Source organism: Nicotiana sylvestris, chromosome 2, assembly GCF_000393655.2.
Source record: "Nicotiana sylvestris chromosome 2, ASM39365v2, whole genome shotgun sequence".
NCBI classification, from domain to species: Eukaryota; Viridiplantae; Streptophyta; class Magnoliopsida; order Solanales; family Solanaceae; genus Nicotiana; species Nicotiana sylvestris.
This window is the reverse complement of record NC_091058.1, coordinates 165,666,381-165,681,743: the sequence shown is the minus strand read 5'-3', so window position 1 is coordinate 165,681,743 and position 15,363 is coordinate 165,666,381. Positions and strand designations below refer to the sequence as shown.

Genomic DNA, 15,363 nt, shown 5'->3' with positions numbered 1-15,363 from the left:
AAGGGTGTTTTCGAGGCTGATTTCATGCTTATTACTCCAGTTGGAAATGGAGTTAAGACAAACGCGAGGCAACACTTCAAAATAGACACAATTATCTCATTTACTCAGGTACAACAGTAACTATTTTCACTATTAGACCTTAACAATCCACAAGAAAAAGATCCCCTGCACCCCCCCCCCCTAAAAAAAAAGTAAAGGAAAAAGAAAAAGATCAAAGAGAACATTTTACCAATTTTGGTCAGAGATTCAACAAGTTCTAAGAAAGCACTTTCATGATTTTTTAAATCAATTTTGTAGTTATATACGTATTTCTAAAAAAAATGGCTGCTTTTTCTATTCCTTAGATATCCTGACGGCAAAATTCCAAATACGTCCAAGCTTTTTCACCTTTTGGCATTTGGATGCTGCCCACAGCGCTGGACCATAATATAAAGACAAGCGAACGCCACAGCAGATATCGTTAATAACCGACCAGTCTCACTGTTTCTTGTTTTCAATTAAATTATTTATCATAAATTCATTCTTAATTCTTTGGCTCTCTTTATGCGACATTATTTGCTTATATTATAAAAAGAATTTAACTTTATACTTAATTAGAAGATTTTTACTCACGCAAATACTATAACACATCAAGATCATAATATTTTTTTTTTCTGAACTTCTGTTCAATAGTTAAACTAAATCACATGAATTGCAATTGTGACCGAGGGAGTGTTACGCATTAAAAACCATCAGCAACAGGCAGCAGTCAACGGCAGTGGTATATTCTTGTTTTTCAATCAAAATATTAAATCTTAATTATTTATCATAAATTCATGACAAATTAGTCAGTATTTGCCAAGTCATTGAAAAATAGTCATTATTTTGCTGCAACAGAGACCGGTTCAGCATAATATACTGGAGTTCAGTGCACCTGTGTATGAACTCCCAGCATATTATGCTGGACTGGTATACTTTGCCGGCTCCAGTATAATATACTGGAGACTGGAGCACCGGTGCACCAAACTCCAGTATATTATGCTGGAGTATTTTCTCCGGATTTTAAACAGTATTTTCGTTAAGATTTATTTTTACATGAAAAGTGACTAAATTTCTATTACTTTTCGAACTGTAACTAAATGTCCAAGTGTAAATCTGGCTATTTTTAAATTTCTCCCTAAATTCATTCTTCAGTGCTATAAGCTAATAATGCATCAACAAAACCATCGGCAGTGGTATTATTCTTCACCTGTATAAATAAATAGGCATCCCTCAAAACTGATAGTATATACTTGGATTTTCCATCAAACCAAACTCTCCATTTTTTCTCTCTCTCTCTCTCGCAAAACTCTTCTTCTTCACTCCATTTCCTCTTCATATTTTCATCCACATTGTTAAAAAAGGAACCATTGTTCTTTGCGTGTTTCTAGACAGTTGTTTTTTCACTGTATAAAACACGAAAAATAAGCTTTTGTTTCCTATATTTTGGTGTGATTTACGTTTGTAGTATTCTTTCTTGTCAACACTGATTCGCGCTTCTAGAAACTTCGTTAGAAGGAAAACTCAATAATGGCTTTCTCAATTATTTTTTACGTTACTTGATCAGTTGATCTGTAGTTGATTTGAGAAAGCGAAATTGTCTTTCTTCAGTTTACTTTTGGAAACTGTGGGCGGATTTCTGTGTGTATTTTCTTTTTCGCATTCTGTTTATTTTCTTTCGACCAAATTCACAGGGTGATATTGTAGAAATGGGATCCTTAACAATGTCGATTGACGAGGTAGTGGAAGAGCTCATGAAAATTAACAAATCTCTACCAATAAGGCCAGGGATTGATGAAGTAGAAGCAGCAAAAGCGTTAATAAAAAACGCGGAAAAAGAGGAACAAACGAGGATGGAAATTATTGCTAAACAAAACAAACGAAAAGATGTTCCAGAAGAGCTGTTCAAAATACTGCAAGAGATGCAGAGGAATTTGGTTGATTTTCAGAGTAGAGAACAGAAGAGAGAAACATTAAAACTGTTAGAACTCGAGAATGCACACTACTTGTTCGATGAATTGATCCAGAGAGCTTCGAAATGCCTGTCATCGAATTCTCAAGCTAATAATATATCTTCAGCTTCTTCGAGGAATTCGAGTGGTTTGTCTTTGGCGAATTCGTCGTCCTTCTCTGGCAGCAGCTTCAGTTCTCCGGCGACTGCAACGACCACTACTACGACGTCTTCGTCCAGCTTTTATAGCGAGAAAGAGCCTGCTAAAGAGTCTGAATTAGTTACGAGAGATGATAATTACTTGAAGAAGGCGAAACCCACGTTTCAATTAGATGGAATTAGCTTTGGGGTTCGATCTTGGAACGCTTCTTCAGCGCCTCAGATTGTCGATTCCAGTTTGAAACCCAGTACTGGTAATTTTAATCTATTTCCTGCACCATAATTTGCCTTAGGCTCATTCGTGTGTGTGTTTGAGTTTGTGTATATGTATGTGTGTGCATGTGTTGGTACTTTTTAGAATTTGAACTTTATGGGTTCGATTTTGAAATTTTACCACAACCTTTCTGATTTACTGGGTTCAAAATCTACTTTTTTACTTACTTAGTGGATTTTTAACACACGGACAGGATCTTAGCCAAAACTACTGGGTTCGGATGAACACATAACTTTAATGCTACATCCGACCCTGTAAGGACTATGTATGAAATCTTAAGTTAATTGAAGAATTTTGTTGCCTAGAATATGAAAATTATGTCTAGTTGTTTTGGTTCTGTTTATTTGAAATTCTTAGTTTGATCGAGAAGCACTTTGTCTGTAGGTCAAGATGGTGAAAAATTGAGCTTGATAAAGCTTGCTAGTTTGGTAGAAGTATCAGCCAAAAAAGGAACTAAGGAGCTTATTCTTCGAAGAAAATTGTCGGACCAAGTAGAATGGATTCCAGATTCGCTAGGGAAGCTATCAAATTTGGTGACTTTGGATTTCTCTGAGAATCGAATTGCTGTGCTGCCGACTACGATAGGGCGCCTTTCATTTTTGCAAAAACTAGATTTGCATGGAAATAGAATTGTTGAATTGCCCGATTCGATAGGAGATCTGCTTAACTTGGTCTTTCTTGACCTAAATGGAAACAACCTGAAGTCATTGCCTTCGACTTTTGCAAGGTTAGCTCGCCTTCAGGAACTTGATCTGAGCTCTAACATGCTATCGATGCTGCCAGAGACAGTGGGATCCCTTGTCAGTCTCAGAAAATTGATTGTCGAGACTAATGAGCTTGAGGAACTTCCTCACTCTATTGGTCAATGTACTCCGCTCAAGGAGCTTCGTGCTGACTATAACCGTCTTAAAGCCGTTCCTGAAGCTGTGGGACGAATGGGTTCTTTGGAGATTCTGTCCGTGCGATACAATAACATCAGGCAATTGCCTACAACTATGGCATCCTTAACAAGTTTGAAAGAGCTCAATGTTAGTTTCAATGAACTTGAGGCAGTGCCTGAGAGCTTGTGCTTTGCCACCACACTGGTAAAGCTAAACATTAGCAACAATTTTGCAGACATGCAATCACTCCCTAGGTCCATTGGAAACCTTGAGATGCTCGAGGAGTTGGATATGAGTAACAACCAGATTCGAATTCTTCCAGATTCGTTCAGGATGCTTTCTCATTTGCGCGTCCTAAAAACAGAAGGAAATCCTTTGGAAGTGCCACCAGGAAATATTGTTGAGATGGGAGCACAGGTGTGTTTAATTTTTATTTTATACTATTATTATGCTCTCTGGATTTTAATTGGGGTTCTTTTTGCAACTAATTGTTTCATTTAGTTCTGATATATGGCTCACTAATGTTTGTTTTGCTCCTCAGGCTGTTGTGCAGTATATGGCTGATCTTGTTGACAAGAGGGATGTGAAACCACAGCCAGTTAAGAAGAAGAAATCGTGGGCTCAGATATGCTTCTTTTCAGGATCCAACAAACGTAAGCGCAACGGTATGGACTATGTCCAAGCATGATGTACTGCTGCTTGGCTAAAAACTTTTGACCCTGTATTTATCTGGTATGTTATTTCTCCTCCTTGCAACTCTCTATTTGATGCTACCTCTGCTTCCAAATATTAGTTGATTTAGCAAACAACATTTGTCTTAAAAATATTTGACGTTTTACAGAAACAAGAATTCATTCATTAAGTTCTATTTTCAAATCTATCCTTACTGTTTCAAATAGTCTAGCGTTAATTAGGTGAGACGTTTAAGGAGAGGTAAAGGATAATTTAGACAAAATTTTTATGATAGAATCTATTATAAATGTTTTTCTGGGCGTGCAAAAGTTTTATATGACAGATAATATGGACAAGAGAAAGTATTTAGTAACCAGCTTGTACCGAAGGGTGTAGCCTACTAGTCAATAAAGTGGGTTGAGAACCATGATGTCTCAGTTCAAATCCTAGTGGAGACTAATACACTAGGTTAGTTCTTCCCATCTATGTCTAAGCCTTACCGGATAGAGTTATCCGGTACCGGTGTTGGTTGGAGGTAGCTGGTACCCGATGAATTTATCGAGGTGTGCGCGAGCTAGTTCGGCACAACCATTATAAAAAAAAGGTATTCAGTAACCAGCTGGTGATTCTTAGATCAAAGTTTTCATGGCACTGATCCAGCAGTTTCCGTGGATAGTTCTTATCTTTTACATAGATACACATTTTCTGTCCATTAATTATTCTCAATTCTTGTCCTTTGATTTCCTCAGCTAATAAATGTACATGGTGCACGAGACATGTTGCTGCGTTAATTACAATAATAAAATGTTGGGTTGCAAGGGAACCCCTCACATGCTTTGTTATCCGTCATACAGGGAAAATTGAGGTGTGATTTGGCTGGAAGAGAGCTGCCAGTCTTGTTGAAATCCTCGATTGCCAACAAAATCATCAGTTTTTTGGGTTGTGCCAGATACGGCTCTAATCCTTAATTACCACATGTTTCTTTTTCCCTTTAGTTTCATTTCCTGTAATTCTTTCAGCCTCTTTGTTGTATCTGCAACATCAACAACAGTTCCAAACAAGTTAGGGATCGGATCCTCTTTGCTGTATCTACCGACTGTCTGTAAGTTTACGTTTGTGTTCTAAAATCAGTTGTAAAAATCGATCTCACACGGAAGTGAAGAGGGAGAAATATCTGTTGTCCACTTGCATCAATGTTAATGAATTATGAGTTTACTTCTGATCGAATCTATTATCATCATTATTGGATTATTATATAACTATACTCATTGTTTATCATTCGTTTCAGACTAATCAATTGTGATTATCCAGTTGGGAATCTCAGAGCTCGGACTAATCAATTGTCATTACATGGTTCGATAAATGTCATTATATTAGAATGATGCTTTTAAAGAAAGAGATTAAACTAATCCAATAATTACAGCTTTTTACCATGACTGAATCAGTCCTCGTTACAATCAGTGGAACTTTTTAAGAGACATAAAGCAAAACAGCAAACATTTGAGCAATGGGACAAAACCCCTATACCAAAAAAATGCAGTGAGACGCGAGAGGCAGATCCTAATATAAATTCGTGGACAGCAACAGAAATGATGTCCTAGTAAATCTACACCAACAACTTATAATCTAGAGTACCAATCTTCCAAGCATTAGGTGTGGATGCGATTCCCATCAGCCCCTTAATTTTCCCTTTCCTTTTATTTCTTGAACCTTTTATTTTTCTAGGTAGTTTTCCCTTTCCTGATCGTCCAATCTATATCTATCTTCTATACTATATTAAAAGCACGAAGGTCCTTATCGAAATGTCGTTCGCCTTTTTTCCTCTTTAAAAATAGAGTTTACATTGGACAAGATTGTAATTAATTATTTTGCTAATATTTAGGATTTTAAAATCAAATAAATTTTTCTTATTGTTATAAATAGAATTCTATTTAAGGTGAATGTCTATATTCTAAAGAGATTCTAGGGTTTATTACTTGGTGGCTAAGTCACCCTCTCCCTATAAATAGAGGGTTCTATTCCATTGTAAATCATCCCAAAACCAATAAGAGTTCTCTCTCCCTACTTTTCTCTGCAATACTCTTCTTCTTCTTTTATTATTTCATAACACGTTATCAGCACGAGACTCTAACCAATTGAGTAGAAGCTTTGGGATTGAGCATAATGATTGTCAATTGTTCTATGAACTTCCTTCATGATTAAATTCTAAATTTAAGGTAAGTATTTTATTTTTCTCCTTCAAGTTCTTGACATTCTATAATTTGATTTTAAATACAAGCAAAGACGATAAATTTTGATTGCAACTCTAATGGAGTTTTAAAGAAATTATAACCACCCAAAGTGGTAAAATTTCTATGCCTTGCCATGATCAAATTCATGTATGATTGTGGGCAAAGAATTGAAAACCCGTCCCATTGAATTTGCTCCATTCTCATTCCTTTAAGAGAATGTGATAGCAATATGTGATAAGTCTGAAAGAAGACAAAATTATTACTATGAATGTGTCAATGGATGTTGACATGGCAATAGACACAATTATAATTGTCATCATTATGGTAATGAGAACAATAAGGATTCTCAAAATAATCCTTCACTCTGTAAAAGTAATATTTGTCATCGATTTGACATGAGATTTTATAAAGCACATATAGATGATTATTGTCCATTCATGATGTGAATGTGACAACATCTAATTTATGAATACATATTCATTCTTGGAAGAATATGAACGTGCTAGTGGTAGTGAATATACCACACTCACCTCTAGAGGGAGGTTTGAGAGGAAATAAGAAAATAATATCATTATTATGGCATAAATGGTCGTAATCACGTACTTATTGTACGCCAAAATATTTTGGCAATGTAATTATTAAAAGACAACGGTAATGCAAGAAACTGATCTTGCATATAATTTTGACCATAACCATAATGGTATAACTTCCTCTTTAAAAGAGATATTCACCATATGGATGTTGATGAATATGTGGTAGTACCAAATTAATTGAGAGCTCTGGAAGAGCCAATTATTACTATTTTGGAGAAACACAATTGATTACCAATAAAGTATTGTGTTGCAGTAAATCTCAAAGAAACTTATTCAGTTTCCAAAGTACACGTGAAAGCGGTTGATTATATTGAGACTATAAATCAAGGAAAAATTCAATATCTTTTATTACTACAACTTGTAGCGGGATAATATGTATGTGAAAAGCTACCCGCTTTATTCTCCAGTTTGTACTATAGAAATAAAAGAACACCACACTAAAGTGGATGTTTATTGATATAAAAACTCATATCATAATAAACTTGGTGTTTATCGATAATTGCACACGTCATGCTGTAAACTTGAACTTTATCAATATTGATAATTTATTCAGTTGGCATAATTGGTTTGGTCATATCAATTTAAGTATGATGTGCAAAAATAATAGAGAATTCACATGGGTAAATATTAAAGAACTAGAAAGTTCTTTATGAATTCTTTTATATTGCTTGTTCTCGTTAATTAATTGACCAACTAAAATTGGGATTGAATCCCATGATTGCTGGAAATATCAAAAGTGAATATGGGCCCATTCACCTGCCATGTATACCACATAAGATGCATCTATGAGATGGTTACATGTGCGATTACTATTAACCTGCAACTTGGTGTTTGCGAGGTAATTTGCTCAATAATTTAATTTAGAGCATAATTTCCAGATTTTCTATCCAAGATAGTTTATCTTGATAAGTTGGGTTACATCACAGTTGGTTTAGCAAAATGATTTATTGAGTGCCTCCACTTAATAGCTAAAATATTGCTTATGAGAACGAAGTTATCTATATCAGTTTGATATACGTTATATACGAAAATATATTATATTCTCCCCTCACAAGTGGTTCGGGGTCAGGAACCAAATAATTCCATCTTGTTATTATTGATGTGCGCTGTATATATTGATTAACACCATAATGCACAAAGATGGGTTCCCAAAATTGAGGAAAAACGTTAGTTTTTTAACATGAGGGGGAGACAAGATAAATAATTGAGAAAAAGTTACGTGGAATGAATTATTATTTATACATCTCGTTCCTCGAATAAGATAATATGAACTTGAAGTTCATAAATAGATAATTCATCTACAATATATTGCAAAGCATGCCAGATACATTTGCTGACCCAAAGAAAGTAACTATATTCTCATTGCAAATGCTCATATTAAGTCCTAGAAGGACAAAGTCTATGGTACGCTTAAAGCGTATAGACAAATCGGTTTCAAATAGAACATCTTGATAAAGAAGATGATCAAATGATCATAATGAAGGAGGCAAGTGATCTAGAAGATCACATGACATAATAGTTCATAAAGTCTCATGAGAGATTCAGGTACCTGAATATATGAATGAAGAGATCTCTATGTTATGTCTTTATTAAAAAAATATTGGAACCGATATAAAATGTTTGTCGACGACATCTATCATAACGCTAAGTATAGATGAGGATCTTAAGTCTATCGAATATAGACACAAAAGTATTGGCCAAATGGAAGAGACATAATTCAAGTAGAATTGATTCCATATAAAAGACATATAATTTTGTCTATGTTGTTCAAATACTTGAAAGTATAAAGTCAATGGTATGTGCAATCAGTTTTCGATATCTTATATGTCTAGCATGACATAAAAACTTGATATGCATCTAAAGTCTATTATATGTCTTATATGACTTAACTTATATGACAATCCTTGAAGGATTTAAATCGCTTGAAGCATATACAATTCTTGGTCCCGAAGTACCGTATGATAAGTATAATTTGTGCACATATGTATTTTGCTATAACTATAAGCATGATAATGTGATAGCGAGAATACCTCTATGGAGATATTGAAAAGGCCATTCTATGGTAGTTTATGAAGACATTACATCTCTATCAAGAATGATGATTTCAAGATGCAATATATTCATTCAAGTTAATATGACTGATTTGTTTATCAAGTCTCTACCAAAGATCGTTTGGAGATGGTGCACAAGATTGGAATGCAAATGCTTAAAGATGTGAATTAATGCTCTCATCAGGGGGAGTTAATACACGTTGTACTCTTTTTCCCTTACAAAGTTTTGTCCCACTGGGTTTTCCTTGCAAGGTTTTTAATGAGGCAACCAAAAGGCGTATTGTTAGATATGTGTACTCTTTTTCCTTCTCTAGAATTTTTTTCCCATTGGGTTTTATTTAGTTAAGGTTTTAACGAGGCACATTATCTGTTTAATAGACATTCAAGGGGGAGTGTTATAAATAAAATTCTATTTAAGGTGAATGTCTATATTCTAGAGAGATTCTAGGGTTTATTACTTGGTGGCTAAGTCACCCTCTCCCTATAAATAGAGGGTTCTATTCCATTGTAAATCATCCTAAAACCAATAAGAGTTCTCTCCCTACTTTTCTCTGCAATACTCTTCTTCTTCTTTTATTGTTTCATAACACTCATTAAATTTTCCTTATTTGATCTATGTAGACTCCTAATATTTAGGAATTTGAGATTACGTAAGATTTTACCTCGAATCTATATAAATATATAAAGCAGGGCAATACAAATCTGGCGTGACATATCTCAAGTACTAGGGTTTCTATTTTTCTCTTTTCTTAGAGCTTTGCCGTTTTAAACGAACAAAAAATAGTTTCTATTGAGAAATAAACAGTCCCGTATTTCTGTAAATTCCATCGGTTACTGTCGTGTCAAAAGGCAGAAACCCCCAACAGTCGCTTCTCCTTAAATGCCTTTCGTAACAGTCGCTTACTCTCCCTCTCTTAATTACCATACTTGCTTTCTCTTCAATCCTCTGTATTTATTACTCATTCTATTTTCCCAATCGACACAGAGGAGTTGTTTCTCTCGATTCTCAAGGTAAATCTCTTCTTTATGATTTTGGAACATAGTTATTCTCTTTCATGTTTAGTTTATTTTCTCCGCGTTCTACCTGCAAGATGAAGGTACCTCTACTATTATCTATTTCCAATTTCAATATTTTAATATTTTGATTTTTTATTATTCAATGAATATTTTCACAAAATTTTTAACTGTTGCTTATTGCAAGTGCTTACTAAGTTTATTCTGTGAACAAATCAAATTAACAGGGCATGTTACACTGACGCCCATGAAGTGTTCGACAAAAAACCCTGTAGAGGTATATTTTCCATGGTTGCAGGACAAACCACTCAATAGATGCAGGTCAGTAATTCTTTTACACTCTTGTATAGTGTGGAGAAAAACGAAACAAAACGGCCTTAACTAATTGTGATCGTTCAATTATACAATGTCTCTAAATATTCATTATAGTTTAGTCATATGGAGTTTCGATTATTAGATTCTTAACTTCCTGTTAATTCATATTTTCATTTGATTATACCGAACTTTTGTATTTTAGTATTACTATATTTGCCTATTATCATTTCCTACTCTACTCTTTCATGTTCTGATTTACGAGTGACTAATACATTTAACATACAAGCAACATTTTAATAATCAGAAAATGACTTATTTGCAGCAACATTGCAATGCTTAGGAAATATGTTTTTACATTTTTTTCATATTCTTGCCTTTTTATCGAAGTGTTCTTTCTCTTCCTTAGATCGTGTTGTTTCTGTCTTTTTGGGGGGTTTGACATTTGAATGAAGTATAAGTATAGCTTATACGGTGATCAACTCTTATACAGTTTGGGGAGGGGCGAGATAACGGTAATGTTACAACCCATATCCACATGTGTTAGTTCATGCCATATATTAGTTAACATAAATCCAAGAAGGAATTATCTTTGAGATGATAAGAAGTCAATCCTATTGGTCTTAAGTGATACAAGAGTGTATAAGGGTGATTAACCAGTATTAGAAGTTAAACGAATCAAGGATGTTGTAACTCGTATTTTCAGGTAATCTAGCGGTGCTTAATACACTCAAGAGGTCATTTATTAAGGTATTTTAATCATATAATATCCGTATCATAAGTCTTGAAGTCAAACGAGTTATGAAACAAAAGTCGACAAAAGTTGTCGCAACTTAGGTTCATAATTTTACTTAAACATTAGGTCAAATGTTTCTAATCTTTTCTCATAATTTACAAGGAATTACGGGGTGATCTACCCACCAAATTAAAGATCTATGAGTCTAGTTTCCAACGCATTAAACCGTTCATCGATACGATCTCGGAGTAGAGAGATATTCACGTTTTCGCGAGACTGCGCCAAGCACCTCTCTATGGGGCCCACTAAGGCGGTTTAAGATATTTGGACCTATATAGGATGCCTCCAACCCGTTTTAAGTCATTTCTTCTCACTATTTTCAGACCTTAGAACCCTAGGAACATCCTCTCAAGGTTCTCTCAAGATTCAAGACCCAAAAAAGGGCAAACAACACAAATCAAGTGTCGGGAATTCCGTGGCGCTAGTAAGTCTCTTGTTCTTCTTGTTGTTGCTCATTTTTGTGTCGTTCCAGCTCGTGTGGGAGGTTGTTTTAAAGGGTTTATGTTCTGTAAATACTCCCTCATGTTCTTAATATCAATCCTAGGTGATTTCAAGCCTTCTAAAGTGATTCTAGTGCCGAAAAACACTAATTGATCGCTAGTTTCGCTTTTTTGTTGTTGTGGCAGCATTGGAGGGATATTTCATGGAAATTTAAGGTCAAATTGGAGTTGTTCTTTCTGTATAAAGGTAAGGAACCTCTTACTCTATATGTATTTAAGATTATCCAAGTTGCGGCTAAGCCATTGAAGCTAGAACTTGTGAGATATATATCGAAAGGCTTGGTAGTAATGTTATTGTTTTGTGGACTGTTTTGCGTTGTTGTTGGGCTGCGTATTTTACTACTATCTTGTGGAGTTTTGGAGGAGGAAGGGTGTGGAGAAACACCATATATATGTAGGGTTATGGGCTGATAGTTATTCGTAACATTTCCAGGTTGTTTGACACGACTACGGTGGTCGTCGTATGTATGGAGTGATTAGGCTGTGTGTGGACTATTTTGGGAGGCTCAATATGTTTATTATTGATGTTGTTTGGGCTGTTTGGTGACTGTTTTGAATGGTGTGAGGTCATATATATAGGGGAGGTGCTGTCCGTTTCATCGTAAAATAGGTTGTGGTCGATACATAATAGTTATGACGCTTAAATGATAACGATAGTATCGTTTCTCTTATTGTAGACTAAGGAGTTTTGACAATTGCATAGCTTGAGATTGGGGCAGTATATACAAGGTATGTGAGGCTATCCCTTTCCTTCTTTTGCACGACTCCGATTGTACATAATGTAATGAACGAGCTTCCAAGATACTCTACTCTTAGAAGCTAGCAGTACTTACATTGTTTTCCCTCTTATGGAATGATTGATGTTAATGTTGCTTCTCTTATTCTTATGTTATCAATGTTGTTGGTACTTCCTGATTCTTATAAGGTTCATAGTGAAGAGTTAGTCCTAATAACGTGTACAGAGGATATCGACCTTACGTCACTCCGAAAGGTTTAGAATGTGATTCCATGAGTCGAGCATGCATTATATATATGTATCTATTTTACTCTACCGAGCCACGCTATAGTTGGCCGGGTACGACACCTATTGTGCAACCACTGATCAGTTGGGTTTTACCGAGCTCCACGTGGCCGGGTACGATTCTACCGAGCCTATTATGGCCGGGTACGATATGATGATGATGATGCCCACAGAGGCGAATGCTTTAAAGGTTTATGTATTTATACATATGTATCATGCATTTCATGTAAGTAGCCCTCAGAGGTACTAAGATGTTACAGGTTGTATATTCTCTATCCTTGCTTACATTACTGATCGTATTTATGGTTCCTTGCCTTACATACTCAGTACTTTATTCGTACTGACGTCCTTTTATTTGTGGACGCTGCATGTCGTGCTGCAGGTCCTGATAGACAGGCAGGTGCAGCTCCCCCACCACAGTAGACTGTCCAGTTCAGCGGTGATTGGCGAGATCCCTTCTCCGGACTTGCCTTGGTCTTGGTATGCAATTTTTGTTATAGACATTATGGGTATGTCGGGGCCCTGTTCCGGCTATGTTGCAACACTTATGTTCTTTTAGAGGCTCATAGACAGGTGTCGGCTCATGTATAGTTTGGTATGCCTTGTCGGCTAGTTTTTGTTGTATAGTCTTTCATAGTAGCGTGGTAGCTCATACCTTATATGTAGTTTTTTGATTGTCTGGTCATCCCCTGCTATGTATGTTCATGCCGTCATATTTTATTGCTGGTTGTTCATGATCTAGGTCTACCATTTATATTGATCTCATCAGCCCTAAAAGATAATAATGAAGGTTAGATGAAATGTACGTTGGTGCTCGGCAAGTGTGGTCGGGTGCTAGTCATGGCCCTTCAGTTTGGGTCGTGACAAACTTGGCCTATTTAACAGCTATCGGAACGGTTAAAACTTGTTAAAATAAAGATGACAATTAAAGTTGTAAAATTAGTAGTTTCTCTTCACACTCTATTTTAATCTTAGCTTTCAATCAGCCCACTATAATTGCCCACTCTTAAAATTGAGAGAATGAAGCTTGTGAAGAGAACACTCAATGGCGCGCCGATATAAACTACATGCACTTACTCTTGCAAAAGATGCGGTATCAATATTTGGCAAATTTAAAGCAACAACTTGCTTTCCCTATAAATTTGGAGATGCCTCTTATCTTTTTTTTTTATTTGCACCGGGTATCCGAGTCTCTAAGAGCCCCAATTAATTCCTGGAGTGCATAGGCTATCGGCAAGGAGTTTCCCGCAAGTGCACCACGGTTAATTCAGGTTTTACCCAGTCCGATGGCCCTTAGAAATTGTTTGCACCCAGTGGGTTTCGAACTTGAAACCTTGAAAGGGAGCAAACCCCAATGCTCAAGTCAATTGCCACCAGGCCAACCCCCGAGGGTTATCATACAAGATTTGAACATACTTGTCTTTCTCTTCATCCTCAGTTTTTTAGTGCTCTTTTTTTTTCCAGATCGCTACAGAGAAGTTGTTTCTCTCATTCTCAAGGTAAATCTCTTCTTTGGAACATAGTTATTCTCTTTCATGTTTAATTTGTTTCCTCTACCTGCAAGATTAAGGTATCTCTGTTGTTATCTATTCCCAATTTTAATATTTAAGATTTTTGTCTTTTGTTATTCAATTTCTGAAATATTTCACAAATTCTATAACTGTTGCTTTTGATTCTTTTTGGGTATTGGACTTTTTAGATTCCATTGTCTCCAACATTCTTTTTCAACATAAACTTTATGGTGGTTGATAACTTTTTCATTTGATTAGTGCTAATAGATATTTAGATCTGTTATATTATCCGTCATGCTATGTTTGATTGTTCCTGCTGTTTTTACCTTCTATTTCACGAAAATTAGATTTTTAGGGTTTTTTTCACTTTGTTCTATTAAAAATTAAAATTTATCTTGAACTTGGAGTCCTAAGATGTCACCGACAAATGTAAGGCCTTGAATACAATCTCTGCTATTCTAGGTATTGAAATAGTTAAACTTTTCTTTGTTTTCACCAATCAAGATTCCATACTTACAAAACGTTAATGCTTCATCTCCAATTTTTTTGCTTTTCTTTAACCATATGAGTATGTGAATAGCTTTGCAGTATAGTCAATATGGAGCATGATTGACTCAATGATGTATTTTTTTCTTTTCATAGTTTGCTAATCAGTTATTTATAGAATATTCTGTGAAATTGAATTCACAGAATGTTAGTTTTATGTGAAATTGAAGTCATAATTATTTTTCTACCTCCAGGCAACAGATTTTTGTATAATTGCTTCGCCCAAAGAGAAGTAGAGAATCAAACATCTATTTTTTTCTGAGTTGTTTTAATTCTCATGTTTATTCTTCCTGTGGTCTATAGCCGTTCAGTCTAGAGTAGTTGTCATTCTTCTCAACTTCACATTTTAGCATTCATCACTTTAAATGACCACATTTATAGCCCGTTTGGCCAAGCTGCAAAAATCAGCTTATTTTGAGAAGTGTTTTTTTTCAAAAGTGCTTTTCTCAAAAGTACTTTTGGTGAGAAACAGTTTGTGTTTGGCTAATTAGTTTGAAAAGTACTTTTGAGCAGCAATTAATGTTTGACCATGCTTTTAAAAATTGCTTCTAAGTGTATTTTTCTCAAAAGTGCTTCTCAAAAAAGTACTTTTGGAGAGAAGCTATTTTTTTCTGCTTCTCCAAAACTGTTTCTGCTTCTCCTCAAAATCACTTTTTTTCCTTCCAAAAGTTTGGCCAAACACCTCAATATTTTGCCAAAAGTGCTTTTGCCCAAAAAAAAAAGACTTTTGGCCAAAAAGAAGCTTGGCCAAACAGGCTATTAGAGACTAAAATACTAGAACAAATAAAGTTAGCAGCAATTGTGTGGGAACTCCTTTGCTTGTTGGCTTGTGG

General features: G+C 35.4%; 1 protein-coding gene across 2 annotated transcripts; it reads left to right on the top strand.

Moving 5' to 3' along the window:
* The first annotated feature begins 1,265 nt into the window (after positions 1 to 1,265).
* Positions 1,266 to 5,182, top strand: LOC104230686 (plant intracellular Ras-group-related LRR protein 4-like). 2 transcript variants are annotated; one of them, XM_009783548.2, is made up of 4 exons: positions 1,266 to 2,382; positions 2,787 to 3,700; positions 3,825 to 4,015; positions 4,810 to 5,182. In XM_009783548.2, exons 1-3 carry the CDS (start codon positions 1,728 to 1,730, stop codon positions 3,969 to 3,971), a joined length of 1,716 nt encoding a protein of 571 aa, XP_009781850.1. In that variant the 5' UTR covers positions 1,266 to 1,727; the 3' UTR covers positions 3,972 to 4,015; positions 4,810 to 5,182. The 2 variants fall into 2 exon arrangements, with proteins under 2 accessions (XP_009781850.1, XP_009781851.1); XM_009783549.2 differs by having other exon boundaries at positions 4,705 to 5,182.
* The last annotated feature ends 10,181 nt before the right edge of the window (positions 5,183 to 15,363 follow it).

Excerpts from the sequence above, each read along its gene's own strand:
- LOC104230686 (XM_009783548.2), top strand. The coding sequence starts at position 1,728 with ATGGGATCCTTAACAATGTCGATTGACGAGGTAGTGGAAGAGCTCATG. Across the intron at positions 2,383-2,786 it reads CAGTTTGAAACCCAGTACTG|GTCAAGATGGTGAAAAATTG; the intron begins GTAATTTTAATC and ends CTTTGTCTGTAG. Across the intron at positions 3,701-3,824 it reads TTGTTGAGATGGGAGCACAG|GCTGTTGTGCAGTATATGGC; the intron begins GTGTGTTTAATT and ends TTTGCTCCTCAG.